The sequence below is a fragment of the Malania oleifera genome, chromosome 9 (genome assembly GCF_029873635.1).
Source record: "Malania oleifera isolate guangnan ecotype guangnan chromosome 9, ASM2987363v1, whole genome shotgun sequence".
Taxonomy (NCBI): domain Eukaryota; kingdom Viridiplantae; phylum Streptophyta; class Magnoliopsida; order Santalales; family Ximeniaceae; genus Malania; species Malania oleifera.
This window is the reverse complement of record NC_080425.1, coordinates 22477842-22491668: the sequence shown is the minus strand read 5'-3', so window position 1 is coordinate 22491668 and position 13827 is coordinate 22477842. Positions and strand designations below refer to the sequence as shown.

At 33.6% G+C, this 13827-nt stretch overlaps 1 protein-coding gene across 1 annotated transcript in view; it reads left to right on the top strand.

The window, feature by feature from the left end:
• Positions 1-9203: 9203 nt before the first annotated feature.
• The window catches only part of LOC131163771 (uncharacterized), a 32754-nt gene continuing 28130 nt past the window's right edge, over positions 9204-13827 (top strand). The window contains exons 1-2 of the mRNA XM_058120510.1: positions 9204-9675; positions 9770-9865. Coding sequence (XP_057976493.1) covers positions 9475-9675; positions 9770-9865 — 297 coding nt within the window. The 5' untranslated portion in view covers positions 9204-9474. The remainder of the gene's footprint in view (positions 9676-9769; positions 9866-13827) is intronic.

Sequence of the window (13827 nt, the reverse complement as noted above, 5' to 3'; positions counted from 1 at the left end):
GTAAAGTCCGTCAAAAAGATACAAACATTTTCTTATATTTTGTAAAAAAATAATTTTTTTATAGGGAATTTGCATCTTTTTGGCAAACATTAGGAGAGGTCAATTACATTTAGGAAACCTTAAGGGAGGTTTGTGTCATTTTTTACAAACGTTAGGGGAGTTTTGCAAATTTCTTTAGCATCTACGGTTCCCTCATATGTTAATTCTAGTTTTTTCCAGATTTCTTTGGCAGTTTTGCAGCCTATTATTCTATTAAACTCGTTAGCATCTAACGCACAATACAAGGTATTCATTGCACTAGAGTTTATCTGCATTTGTTTCATATCAGCCTCATTCATTTCTTTTTCTTCCTTAAGAATTTCCTGATTTATAATAATCTTATAAGGAACATAGTTTCCATGTACTACTACTATCCAAACTCTCCAATCCATCGTTTGTAAGAATATTCTCATTTTTTGTTTCCAAAATATGTAATTTATTGCAAAAGAGTGGGGGTTCAGTGGAGGATTGTCTTTCACTGAATGTGAACACACCTATTTTGGCCATTGTGATCTTTGTGCAACTACCTATTAAGGATATGTTACAACTTATGCTCTGATACCAATTGAAAGTAATGATGTAGTCCAGAGAAGGGGGTGAATTGAGTATTTTAAAACTTTAATACGCGGAAGTTTGATTAATTTTAAAAACTTAATTACCACGTGCCCTCACTATTTTAATCACAACAAAAAATTAAGGAGCGAACAACTATATCAATAAGCAATCCTAAATATATAATCAACTCACAAGACTTATTATATTCCCATACAAGTTATTTAACCATACAAATATCAATCTTGAATTTGAACAACTAATTCATCAATATCATGCAATCCAAGTAAATTTAAACCAAGTCTGAATTTTTAGCTTGCAACGACATTTGATCTCAATATGTATTTAAATCATTCAAGATATCCACAAAACAATCTAAGCATTCATATCATTCCCAAATCAATAAATCATTCAAGCAGACAGTTATCGATATATGGAAAAGCAAGAAAGTAAAGAGATTAAGGGAAAGAACAACAACAAGATTTTTTACAAGGTTCGGTGGCTTGTCTATGTCCTTGCCTCAAGAAACCTGCTATGAGGATTTCCTTTACTCTCTCTGTTCAATAGGTAAGTTTCCTCTCTCTTTTCAGTAGGTATAGAAACCTCTCAGGTAAGAACACCCTCTTGCTTGCCCGAATCTAAAGTTCAAAAGCAATAAAGCAACAGATTTTCATACAAGTAGAAAACTCTCTAAGAAGAGCGGATTTGTACAATATAAAACACAAATATACTCTCAATAATAAGATGTAATGAAGCTCAAGATATTTCTAGGTTTTCAAGATTGGGAAACATGAAAACAAAGATAAAAAACCATAGTTTGAATTTCAGCAGTGAAGAATAGCGCACAATAGCTATGACGGTTGAAATCGATGAATAATTTGTGTGATTGGATGCCCTAGTGTGATAAGGGTTGCCCTTAAATAGGTGGGTTTTGAAATCTAACCATTTACCAAGAGTTTGGAAACAACATATTCTAAAAATGGTAAAAAAACGCACTGTTTATAACTTAACCCGCCATACTTTGGTCGCTCAAACTAATAGCTCGATCACCTGAACCATTTAACAGATCTGAATTTCAAACAAGCAGTAGCCTTTTGGTCGCCTGAACCTTGACCTTGGTCGCCTGAACATTCTGTTCGATCGCTTGAACCAACATTGTCTTGGCTTTTATCAAATGCAGTACAACTTCAGTCAACTGGACCAAGTGCCCGGTCGCCCAAACTCATTGTTGCCAGAATAGTTTGTTCAGATTCTTATGAAATTCAATATTCTTTACTTCAAAACTATTTTGTTTTCCTTTTAAAAGAAAATTTTAACTTTGAAAAGAGATTTTCTGAGTTTTTGAAATAGGTCTCTAAGTTCAATTTTATCCTATAAGCTTCATACACAATCTTAATATTGAGACGTACTTACATGAAACTTCTAATACAATACACATCAAATAAAAATTAAGTCCTCATGTCTTGAAGCTTTAACTTCATCCAAGATTTAGTCAATCTTCATTTAACTTTTATTCTTCATGGCTTTTTAGCTTTAAATAAGATACATTATGCTATCATTTTGCTTGTAAGATAAAAAACCTGAAACTTCACTTAAACGCACTATTAGATTCATTTGTTTGTTATCATCAAAACCGAGATTAAGCCTTGTTAGGCTAACGATATTCTCTTTTTAGATGATGACAAATAAAGAGCAAAATAAGTGTAACAACTTGCCTATTTTACCGTTATTTTTTTTTTCATAATAACATTTAATATAATAATCTTATTATTATGTTTAGCTGATATAACATAATCAACCTGAACCCATGGGTACCAGGGATATACCTGAAATACAACTTTGATACCTATGCAGTGGAAAACATAAAAACATATATATAACAAGTCATCCAACCAATATGAAAAACAAAGGTATAGTCCCAAGAGGGGGTGAATTGGGTTAATTCTTTTTATTCAATCCACAACCACACAAACATTCAATCAAACAAATTAACCAAACCAATCAATCATAAAACATTCATCAAGATATACTTTGCAACTTAATGGAAATTCTTAACTTTTTCAACTTGTGTGCAGCCCTATTTATATAAATTTGAATCAAGCCCTGTATATATGAAATTTGTCTCTCAATTTGATATCCAATACAACATCCAATCACTATTTCCAAATATTTAGATTTTAAATAAACTTTAAGTTAAAGAGTGTTGGGTTGTTGAATCAATCAACGTACCACTTTACAGTTTCCGCTGAAGATTGATCAACTAACGTACTCCCTTTCGGTTTCTACAATCTCAAAAACAAATTAATCTTAAGTTTATTTAATATCTAATCCATGTAGTGCATATGATTTAGATATTTAAAACATCCACGCAGTTTTATATGTGTTGAAAATAAAGAGAGTACGGGAAAGAGAGAGTGAGACTGAGATTTTTACGAGGTTCGACTTATACTCAGCCTACGTCCTCGCCTTTGGCAAACTATCAAAAGATTGACTAAACTAGTTCCTTTGCTGGGCGGAACAACACCTTTACACACTCCTTCAGTAGGCTAGAGTCTGCCTCTCAAAGTGATATCCCCTCACTCGGTCACTACTTCAATTAGGCTAGAGCCCTCCTCTCTAAGTGATACCCCACGCTTAGTCAATGATCCAAACACCTTGGAACGTCCAAGAACTACAAGAAAACACAAAATACAAGTTGCATACAATAGCACTCTTAAAACAGAGTAGATTAGTACACTTTCAGTACAATATACTTCAAAATAAATAACAATATGGAATTTTAACTTGAAGCTTAAGGGAGTATATCACCGATTAATTATTTCAATGATTGAAAGATTTAGAATTTGATTGCTCAATTCCGATGGAAGAAGATTAGCAAAAACTCAGTTAGAAATTCGTGTATAACATGTGAGCTTGAGAGCCTATGAATGATGAGAACAATTATTCAAATGTCTAGTAAAGCTTTCACCTGCAGACATGGTCATAGAAAATAACCTTTTCATAAGATGTACCTTATTTGCGGCTGACGGCTGCTTGTACATATTAGAAAGCGCATCCATCAGAGACTTGGTGGATGATATATGCTTGATATTAAATGCCATAGACTTTAATAATGTCATTCTAATAGCTCCGAGAGCTTTCCAATCAAGCAACTCTCACTCGTCCTCATTCATAGATGCTGGCTTACCCTTTAATGGTAAGTGCAACTCCTTCCCAAACAAGTAATCTTCAATTTGTATCTTCTAGAAACCAAAATTGTTACCATTAAACATCTCGATCTTTTAGCTCTTTTCGTTCGATATCTCGATTTACTGATCTAGAGATCAAATTAGCTCAAATGGATAGTACGGTTGGATCCAGAATGTTCGAAAACCTTAGAAATAGTTTAAGTCGTTCGAAAAATGGACCCAAAATGACTCTGAAGAGACCGGTCAAAGATCTGGTCAAACCTGGTCAAATCTAGTCAACTATAACGGAATATTCCCAAACTTAACGGAATATACCTACCGTTACTTGACACCATTATCGACGCCGTCTGCTGACATGGCAAGGTGTGGGGTCCACTATTGACGTGGCACTGTGGGGCCCACCTGCTGGCATATTATGTGGGTCCCAGTGCTGACATGGCGAGGTGACGCGGCAGCTAATGCGGCGCTAACAAGATGTGGGCCGCTAATGTGGACGGTTGGTCGGGTTTGGATCAAATCGGATACGAATCCGGGTCTGGAGCAGGTTACTGGGTCAAGTCGAGGCAGCCAGGTGAAGAAGATGCGTGGAGCGCTTGTGGGCGCGTGGCCAGCAGGTCGCCGGCACGTGACGACGCATGAGGACATAGACAACTTCAGCGAGGCGCGTGTGGTGCCGTTTGGGCTCCTTTTGAGCTCCAATTTACACCGTTGGTTTCGTATCGACGAGATGAACATGATGGTGACCTCAAAATTCATTTTTAAGACACTAGATAGAGCTCTGTTTTTGGTGAATTTTCTCTTATTTGGCGTTTCTACTCCAAACCAAGCTCGATACCACTTGTTAGGACCCTATGAGCAATAAACAAACACCAGAAAATTGAGACACTAGAAATTTACGTGGTTCGGTCTAGATCGACCTACATCCATGGAGCACACCACAATTCACTATACAACCAGGAAAGAATACAATCTCTCAACTTTCTTCCTCACTTTTCTACACTATCTCCTTCCTTTGTGTGTTTTACCTTTCAACAACTCTTCTCTATTCATAAATAGTTGGGGTAAATTATAATAAATTGAAATTGAGGAATTACAGTATATTATGCAATCAATATCCGCGGATTATAGCTACACGGACACATCTCCAGCTTGCGTCTCCTGACTCTAGCTACAACATTATTGTCATTGATTGATTATTAGGGACATCTCCAAAACATCGAGATTAGGATGGAAATTCTTGAAAAGAACAAAGAATAAAAGGAATGCGTTCAGAGTAACAGAGGCATTCACTCAACACGCATGGCCTCCATTTTTGTTGGCACACTAAACAACAGGTGCACACGTCTCCTCAAGGCACCCTCATATAACATCACACCCTGCATATATGCATGGTTGGGTCAAGATAGGACTTGATCGCCTATTACGCTCGCACACGCAACCAAATATAGTAACTAAGATAAATTATACAATAAATAAACATTTTGTTTATATATATATATATAAACAAAATGTTTATTTATTGTATAATTTATCTTAGTTACTATATTTGGTTGCGTGTGCGAGCGTAATAGGCGATCAAGTCCTATCTTGACCCAACCATATATATATATATAAACAAAATGTTTATTTATTGTATAATTTATCTTAGTTACTATATTTGGTTGCGTGTGCGAGCGTAATAGGCGATCAAGTCCTATCTTGACCCAACCATATATATATATATATATAAACAAAATGTTTATTTATTGTATAATTTATCTTAGTTACTATATTTGGTTGCGTGTGCGAGCGTAATAGGCGATCAAGTCCTATCTTGACCCAACCATGCATATATGCAGGGTGTATATATATATATATATATATTCTAAAATTAGTCCCTTTAAAGCTAAACTTGACAACTTATATTTTTGATTCCACAATAATTTGGGGTTCAATTTCACTTAGCCTATATTTGGACATGGTTTCGATTTAGAGTCCTATAAATATTTTTAATTGATTCATAGTTGTCTAGTTTGGTGACAAAAAGTGATTATTTGCAATATCTTGGTTGAAAAAGAGCATGCTTGTTGCTTGGGGCATGAATTGAATGGTTCTATATAAAATTATTACATTTAACTTGTTTACCATTTAATTTTAAAACATGCGAAGTGATAATTCATTATAAATTCTATATTTACCATTTAATTTGTTTTTAATACTATTCTAAAAAATATAGAAATGAATGTTTGATTTTAAGGTTTTCCTCAGTTTATATTTTTTTATTAGAGTAGAATTGCATGTATGATAGGAGGATTAAAATGGTGACGATAATTTTTTGAGATAATTTGCATCCTGATGACTATTTCTATGATAATGAATAGAATTCAAATACATTTTTGCATGAATTTGGGTTGTGAAATGCGAAATAAACAATTAAATAAATTATAAAATAGAACATTATTATATGCTTAAAAGACGCATGCATTGTTTTTATATCACTATTAAAAGAATAACTATCACTAATGTAACACATTAGTTTGGGAAAATGAATAAACATATACATGTTTAGGAAATTGAATAAACATTCTCAATTATACATAAATAATACAATAATGTTATACAAATGAAATGAAAATAATCAATGCCGTCACCCTCGCATAGTGTATCTTGCGGTCACCCGCAATACATATTAATCTGGATCAATATGCAAATATTTGTATATCTTGTATACAATTTATTTAATTTAGTCCTATGACCAATTCGAATTGGTCGAACCGGCTTAGTACCATAACTAACACTTTCTACTCTGGTGATAATTTCCCCCCCCCCTCCCATATACAACAACACAGTCACCAAAACACTGTTTGAACTTCCTGCCATTTAGATCGATCATCAGGAAATAATAAAGACCTATGAAAAACAAAATTGTACATATAAGCACATGAGATAACACTTCTTTTCATTAATGGTAAGCTAATAAACTATAATCATGACTCCATTCATTATGCAGTAATATTTTAAAATAAAGTTCAGCATGCAGCATTTGTTAATCATTCGACACATGGTTTACACACTTTGATTAGTTTGGGTGAGAAAACTCTTATAAAAATTCGGCAACATGTCGTCTATAAACTGAACATTTTTCCATATTGCATATCTCAAACCATGCACCAGATATCCTAAGAGTGTTTATAGTATGCAATTCACAAGTCACTGCATCAACCATGCAAGTGACATTCGGTTTAATCAGCATGCACTCCTACTCGACTACTAGCATACATTTCATAATACTGCATGCCATACACTTGGCGTTCCAGATTAATCATGCAAAAATGGTATATTCAATATCAGTTAAGAAGTTAAATTATTGTGTGCATGAACACGATTTATATATGATGTGACTACTGAATTATATAAAATATATGAAGTTGTTTAAATTGTTTGTGTTTCATTATCAATCATATAAATCCATAAACTAAAATCCATTGTCACCCCTAGCCAAATTAAAGTTCAGTACATGATAAATATTTACTAGAAATTTATATATATTTTTAAAAGTGTTACTCTTTCACAAATAGCATATTCCAATTTAAAAAGGTAATTATGATATCAAATTGCTTGTTAAGATGAAATTTTTAAAAATTATTATAAGAAAAAGAGAAGATATATATATATATATATATATATATATTATAAAATTGCTTTGAGAAAATAATAAGCAGTTGTCTTTTGCGCACATATAGGACAATAATACAAAATCTAAAGTCTAACAAATTCACAACATATTTTAGATTTTTCAAATTTATTTGATTTATAATACTCATTCTTTTGTAATAATTTCTTAATTTAATTTCATTATTTTTTTTTCATTTATACTTGCAATTTCATATTAATTAACCTATGCTTGTTACTTATTTTGCAGTATATATATATGTTTTTTAAATCCCAAGAATATGCAAGATACTAAAAGTAAGTTTTTTGTAATATTTTAGTGAGAATTTATTATTATACTTAAGTTTTCATTAATCATAATAATGAAAGGACAAAAGAATAATTTTACTAATAAATTTTATCTTTTTTAAATTTGACTACCTATTGACCAACGAACTAAAAAAAAAAAAAACCTCAATGATTGAAGTGTCATGCTTGAAAATTTTAGGTGTTTCAAATTTTACAAATGAAAAACTATATAATGATTATTTAATAAATTAATCTTATTAATTTTGCACAACAAGCAAATAATGAGTTTTGAATACTACCTAAATTTTAGTACATTAGAATATAATGAAATTGTGAGGACATGATAAGAATATTATAAAAATTACAATAAGTTTAGGAAGACCAATTTTGTCTCCATCCCATTTTGATGTCTCCGAAAACACATCATTAGGAATAATAATAAGAGAATCATATATATATTTGATTAAACAAAACATATATTTATTCTAGATATACATGCATGTAACTATTATCCATATATCAAACAAATCTTAAGAGAATTTATATAATAAATTCTACATACACATGCATGTAACTATTATTTGATTAATCATTTCTCCACTTCAAAACTACACATATATATTTTATCTAAAAAAATACAAGACTTTTAATAATAATTCATTTAAATTAATATCCAATCAATAATAAAACTATTTTCTAATACCAAATTTAAAACATTACATTACAACACACTTGTCAATTAAATTACACATAACACATATAACAAATAATAAATGAAAGGAACTAAAATACTAACAAAAAAACCCTAACCTCAAAATTGGGCGTTTCCAAACGATGCATTCTATCAGTAATTGAAGGTGCTACGTAGTAATTTATAAGCCATACTAACGATTTTATTAATCAAACTAACAAATTTTTTAATAAAAAATATAAATTTGAATTTCAAAACAAATGAGCAAACGAGTTTCATTGAACTTACCCCATCTTGCCCTTTATATCCTCCTCCTCAACGTTCATGAGCAACGGTCACTTGTAAATCGGACGACCTCTACACTCTGCCCTTTGCTTTGCATTCTCCTCCTCTCTGGTCTCTCTACTGCCCTCTGTTTGCGAAGAAAATTGAAGGAGAAAGGGCTGTTGAAGGGTCGAAGCAAATCTCACAGGACCAAACTGCGAGATTTGCCACGCATCACACATCGAGCACTAGTTCCATTTCTCAAGCAAATCTCACAGTTTGATCTTACGAGATTTTTGATACTTGTCGACACCCGATTTGCTTGATCTTGCAAATTTTGTAAGACTAAATTGCGAGATTACGTAAGCATTAAATTGGAAAAATTTTTTGATTTGATTTTGTCAAAAAAATGAGGAGGGTTTATGGTCAAGCTGTGCCGTGCAAGTTTTTATTTTTAAAATATTTTTTTAATCCTTTTGATTTTAGCTCAAGAGAAAGAAAGAGGCATTCATATGGTTACACTCAAAATCAGGGGAGATACATGCACCACCGACACGTGTTCCCGTCCTTCATTCAGAACTGACACGCGTCCAGCCTGACGGCTTTGCTTCGACTGTGGGGAGGAGAATCACGAGCTTAGTCACCTCAACAAAAATCTAGTCCCCGTTTCTTGGGAAATGTTCAAATCACAGTTTCCCAGCAGAGAAAGAGAGCGATCGAGCAAGACCGAGGTTGTGCCGACACAGATGAGTGGAGAATTGAGGTAGGTTCGGTGTTTGGAGGTCAGGAAAGCGCGCGAAAATGGCGAGGAACGGAAACGGCTCAGACGGGGAGGGCTCGCAGGAAGCTGGAGTTGCTTCGAGCAGTGCAAGAGTTAGAGCGCGGGCCGACCCGTTTTTGGTCGTCTGCGGATGCTTCAGGTTCATAACGGCTTTGACTGCTATTCTCTGCATTTTCGTCAATATTCTCTCTGCTATCCGATCTTTTAAGGGCGGTGATGATGTAAGCTCCCCCTTCTCTACCTCTCTGTTTGTGCGTTTCTGTGCGTGATTGTGTATGGATACTTGCATACTTTCACCCGCGGTGTTTGATGTAGATTTTTGATGGTATATTTCGGTGTTACGCTGTCGCTATCGCGTTATTTGTGGTTGTTGCTGAGACAGAATGGGGATATTTTCTCAAGTTTTGGAAGGTTACATTTTTTTCCATCTATTTATAGACCCTGTCTTGTACGTAAAAGATGTGTCCATTATTTATTATTCTGAATATTTAACACAATTTCCTTATTAATAGCGTAAGTTAATGCTCAGAATTTTGTTTGTGGTATGATTTTATTTTAAAACAAAAATTAACTACACTCGAGCTCTGCTTGGTTCCTGAGAAAATGTAGGAGATTGAGGGGAAAAATCTTTCTCTGGACTAAGGCGTAGTTTGAGCGCCCTGTGGCTACTAAAACAAACTTCTGAAAGTGGCTGATGAAAAGAAGCTGATTGACTTGTGTAAAAATTGTTTATCCTCATGTTAAACAGGAGCTATTAGTAAGAAGTTGAGTGTTGGGTAAAATAGCTATAAGCTGGCTGAAATTACCCAAATTAATATGTTAGTTAAGGAGAGAAATAATATGTGGGTAATTTGGGCTTGAACCTAATGCAATTGGGGGTCATTAAGGTGAACCTAACGCAAATAGGGGCCATTAAGGTGAACTTTTCATTCTCTCTCGTCGACGCTGGATTCCATCCGGGGTGCTGACAAAAGGGAAAAGGGCGGTCCCCAAATGAGAAGAGTTTGGGAAAAAACAATGAGTCACATGATACGGAATCGCCACTTTATTTTTATTTTTTTTAATTATAGGAAAAATAAAGAAAAATTCTGAAAAAGGTTTGCAAAAATAAGATTTTGAGTTTGGGAGTACATTTTTGCACAAGGAAAGTGATTAGCCAATCATATCAATGATGATTTGCCTTTCAACACCCCTGTTGGCACCCATTTGAGGAATTGTTACCACACTTATATATGTGTGTCCCAAAAAAATGACATTTTGTGAAACCTATTCGGGGGACTGAACCCCACGGAGGCCCCACTACTTGTCCCTCTTGAAAACTGGTTGAAAATTTGTTTAGGGAAAAAAGGAGGAAGGGAAAAATTTGGGCTGGACCTACCTCTTTTAGGTTAAGCTGTCTACGTACTTGAGGTCCGGGATCAAGCCAACGTAGTTGAGGGAAAGATTTGGGTTTGGGTGTTTAGAAATGAATCTCCCGTTAGAAAGGGTTACGACTTTGAAAAAGGAAATGAGAGATTCAAAGATTTAGAAAGAAATGAGTGGAATTTCAGATTTTTGAGTTGGGGAGGCCAACCTTGGAAATGAGTTTTTGGGAAATTGACGAACGGTACATAATTTTTTTTATAAAAAAAAAGGAAGAGAAAACCTCATTTTGAGAAATAATTTTGGGAAAACCCAATTTGAGAGAATTTAAAAAACTTACAAGGTCGGAAAAGCATTTTGGGACGAAATCCAATCTTGGGAAACAAAAATCAGAGGCAAAATTGGCAATGATTTTTTGAAAGAGGATTTCGTGGGGCTACGCGAGGAATTTAATGAAATTAAAGATGTAATCTTAAGAGTGGGTGAATTGGGTAATTAAAAATTTCTTTGCGTAATTTTAGTTTATTTTAACCCTCTTAATTTAAATTGCCACAACCACACAATCACAATAAACTAATCAGCGACCGTACTATACCAATCAACAATCCTAGATATAAATATGAATACCAAAATTATTAATCAAATTTAAACTTCAAATATTCCAATATTCAGTTCTGAATTTCAGCAACAATTAACAATTTTCTCAAGGCACAAATTCAGTAAATAAATTGAGTGACTTTGATATCTATGCTTCAATCAAGCATTCAATCACAAAACTTTACCTCAGCAATTTCACACCTGAATTCAGATATTAGTTCTTATCTGATTTTTTAATCCAATCAACATAAACCAACATTCAAAATAAAACCCTAATTCAATCACAATCAAAACCCAATATTTAGCAAGTTCCCAATGAATTTAAAATCATACACGTAGGTTATAACTTGCAAGAATTAAAGAGATAGGGAAGAAGAAGATCAAACACAAGATTTTTTACAAGGTTCAGCTAGCAGCCTACGTCCTTGCCTCAAGCAAATCGCTTTGAGGATTTCCTTTCTCACTTCGTTAACTAGGTGAAGCACCCCTCTCTCCGTTCAAGGTGGAGATCCCTCTCTAATGAGAACAATCCCCTTGCTAGGCAATGATTCAACAACCTGAACCATCAATAACAAAACCAGCAATACAAGTTTGTTTGTACAATAAAAATACTCTTCAACAGAGCAGAATTTGTACACTTTAGAGCACAATATACTTCAATAAATCAATACCAAATTGAAGCTCACAAGTAATCTAAAGTATTATGATTAAATAATGAAGATTTAACAAGAACTAATCAGAATATACGCTTAGGGATTTCAGCAAAGACTCTCAACAGCTTTTCAGAAAATATTTCAACAGAATATCACGAATTTGATTTGTATGAGAGCATTGGTTACCCTAATTTGCGGAAAGATTAACTTTATATAAAGTAGAGAAAATAGTTACTGTTTTCCCCAAGTTTGCTTCAAGTTTTGAAACCCAATCGTTAAAATTTAGAAGCAAAATCTGTGCTGTTAGAAGTTTGACACATTGACATCAGTCGCCTAATCCATAGGGTCAGTCGCCTGAGCTTATTTAAAATAGCGCATAAGAACAGTCAGTAGCAAGTCAGTCGCCTAACTTCAATGGTTTAGTCGCTTGATCCCATTCTATTTTTTCATTAACAAAGTCAGTAGCATATCGGTCGCCTGATGCGAAGTCATCAGTCGCCTGACCACTAACTACTTAGTGTTTTTCAAACTTTAATTGCAAAACTTGTTTTTATTAACTTGGAAAACATATTTGAGACCTTATGAGATATTTTCCATGTACTAAATCAGGTCTCTAAGTCCTTAATGAATCCTAAGAGCTTCAACTTCAATATTGAGAATAGAAGTATTTACATGAGACTTAATCAAAATAAAACCATCTAAGTTCCTAAGTCTTCATGTTGTAAGGCTTTCAAATACCATCTGAGCTTTGATCAATTCTTCACTATTATACATTTTCCTCATGACTTGTAGCTTTAAGTCTAAGCTTCAACAAACTTCATCAAGTAGAATCACTTGACTTCATAAACACTCGGGTCCTGAAACTTAACTTAAAAACACATTAAGTAACCTTGATTTGTTATCACCAAAACGAGTTTAGGCCTTGTTAGGCCAACAATCTTTCATTTTTTGATGATGACAAATAAGGGGCAAAATGAGAAAGACTTAATAAGGCTCCCCCTCACAATAGTATTGCCCTTAACAAGTCATTACATGAATATCAACAATTTCAAAGCTTATGTCAGAATTTTAAGATAACATATAACAAACTATCATGCATTACTCCCCCTGAATGTAATATCTCCTTTAGACGCTATCCAATATTCAGTACTGAAATTAGGATAGCTTCCCAAGAGGGGGGTGAATTGGGAATTTAAAAACTTTCTTTTTAATTCCTTTTAAAGAATACTTAACTTCTTTTATTATTTATCTAATTCTTCTACTTGTTTGTTTAATTTGTCAAACACACAATAACTTGGTTTCTTTTATACAATCAACAACACAAGCACTTAAACAACTAAATCACCAATCAACCTTTCAATTAATCACACTATCCAAACTAACCAAACACAATTTGTTTATGCATGCCTTATAAATATGAATCAAGCCTTGTAGTTGAATGATATGCTTGTTAAAATTAATTTGCTTCTTTCATATGATTTACAACCACACATCCACACTCTTCCCAAAATTCAGAATTCAAATAAACTCTTAGTTAATTTTCTTTAGGTGTTTTAACCAAGTAACGTACTCCCGTATGGTTTCCGCAAAGTATGGTTTAACCAACGTACTCCCTTTCGGTTTCCGCAACCCAAATCAAAATTAAACTTTAAGTTTGTTTGATTTCCAAATAAACTTAGTGTATATGATTTCAAATTTAAACCATCCACGCAATATAAATATGCTGAAAATAAAGAGTAAGGGAAAGAGAGAGTGAGACAC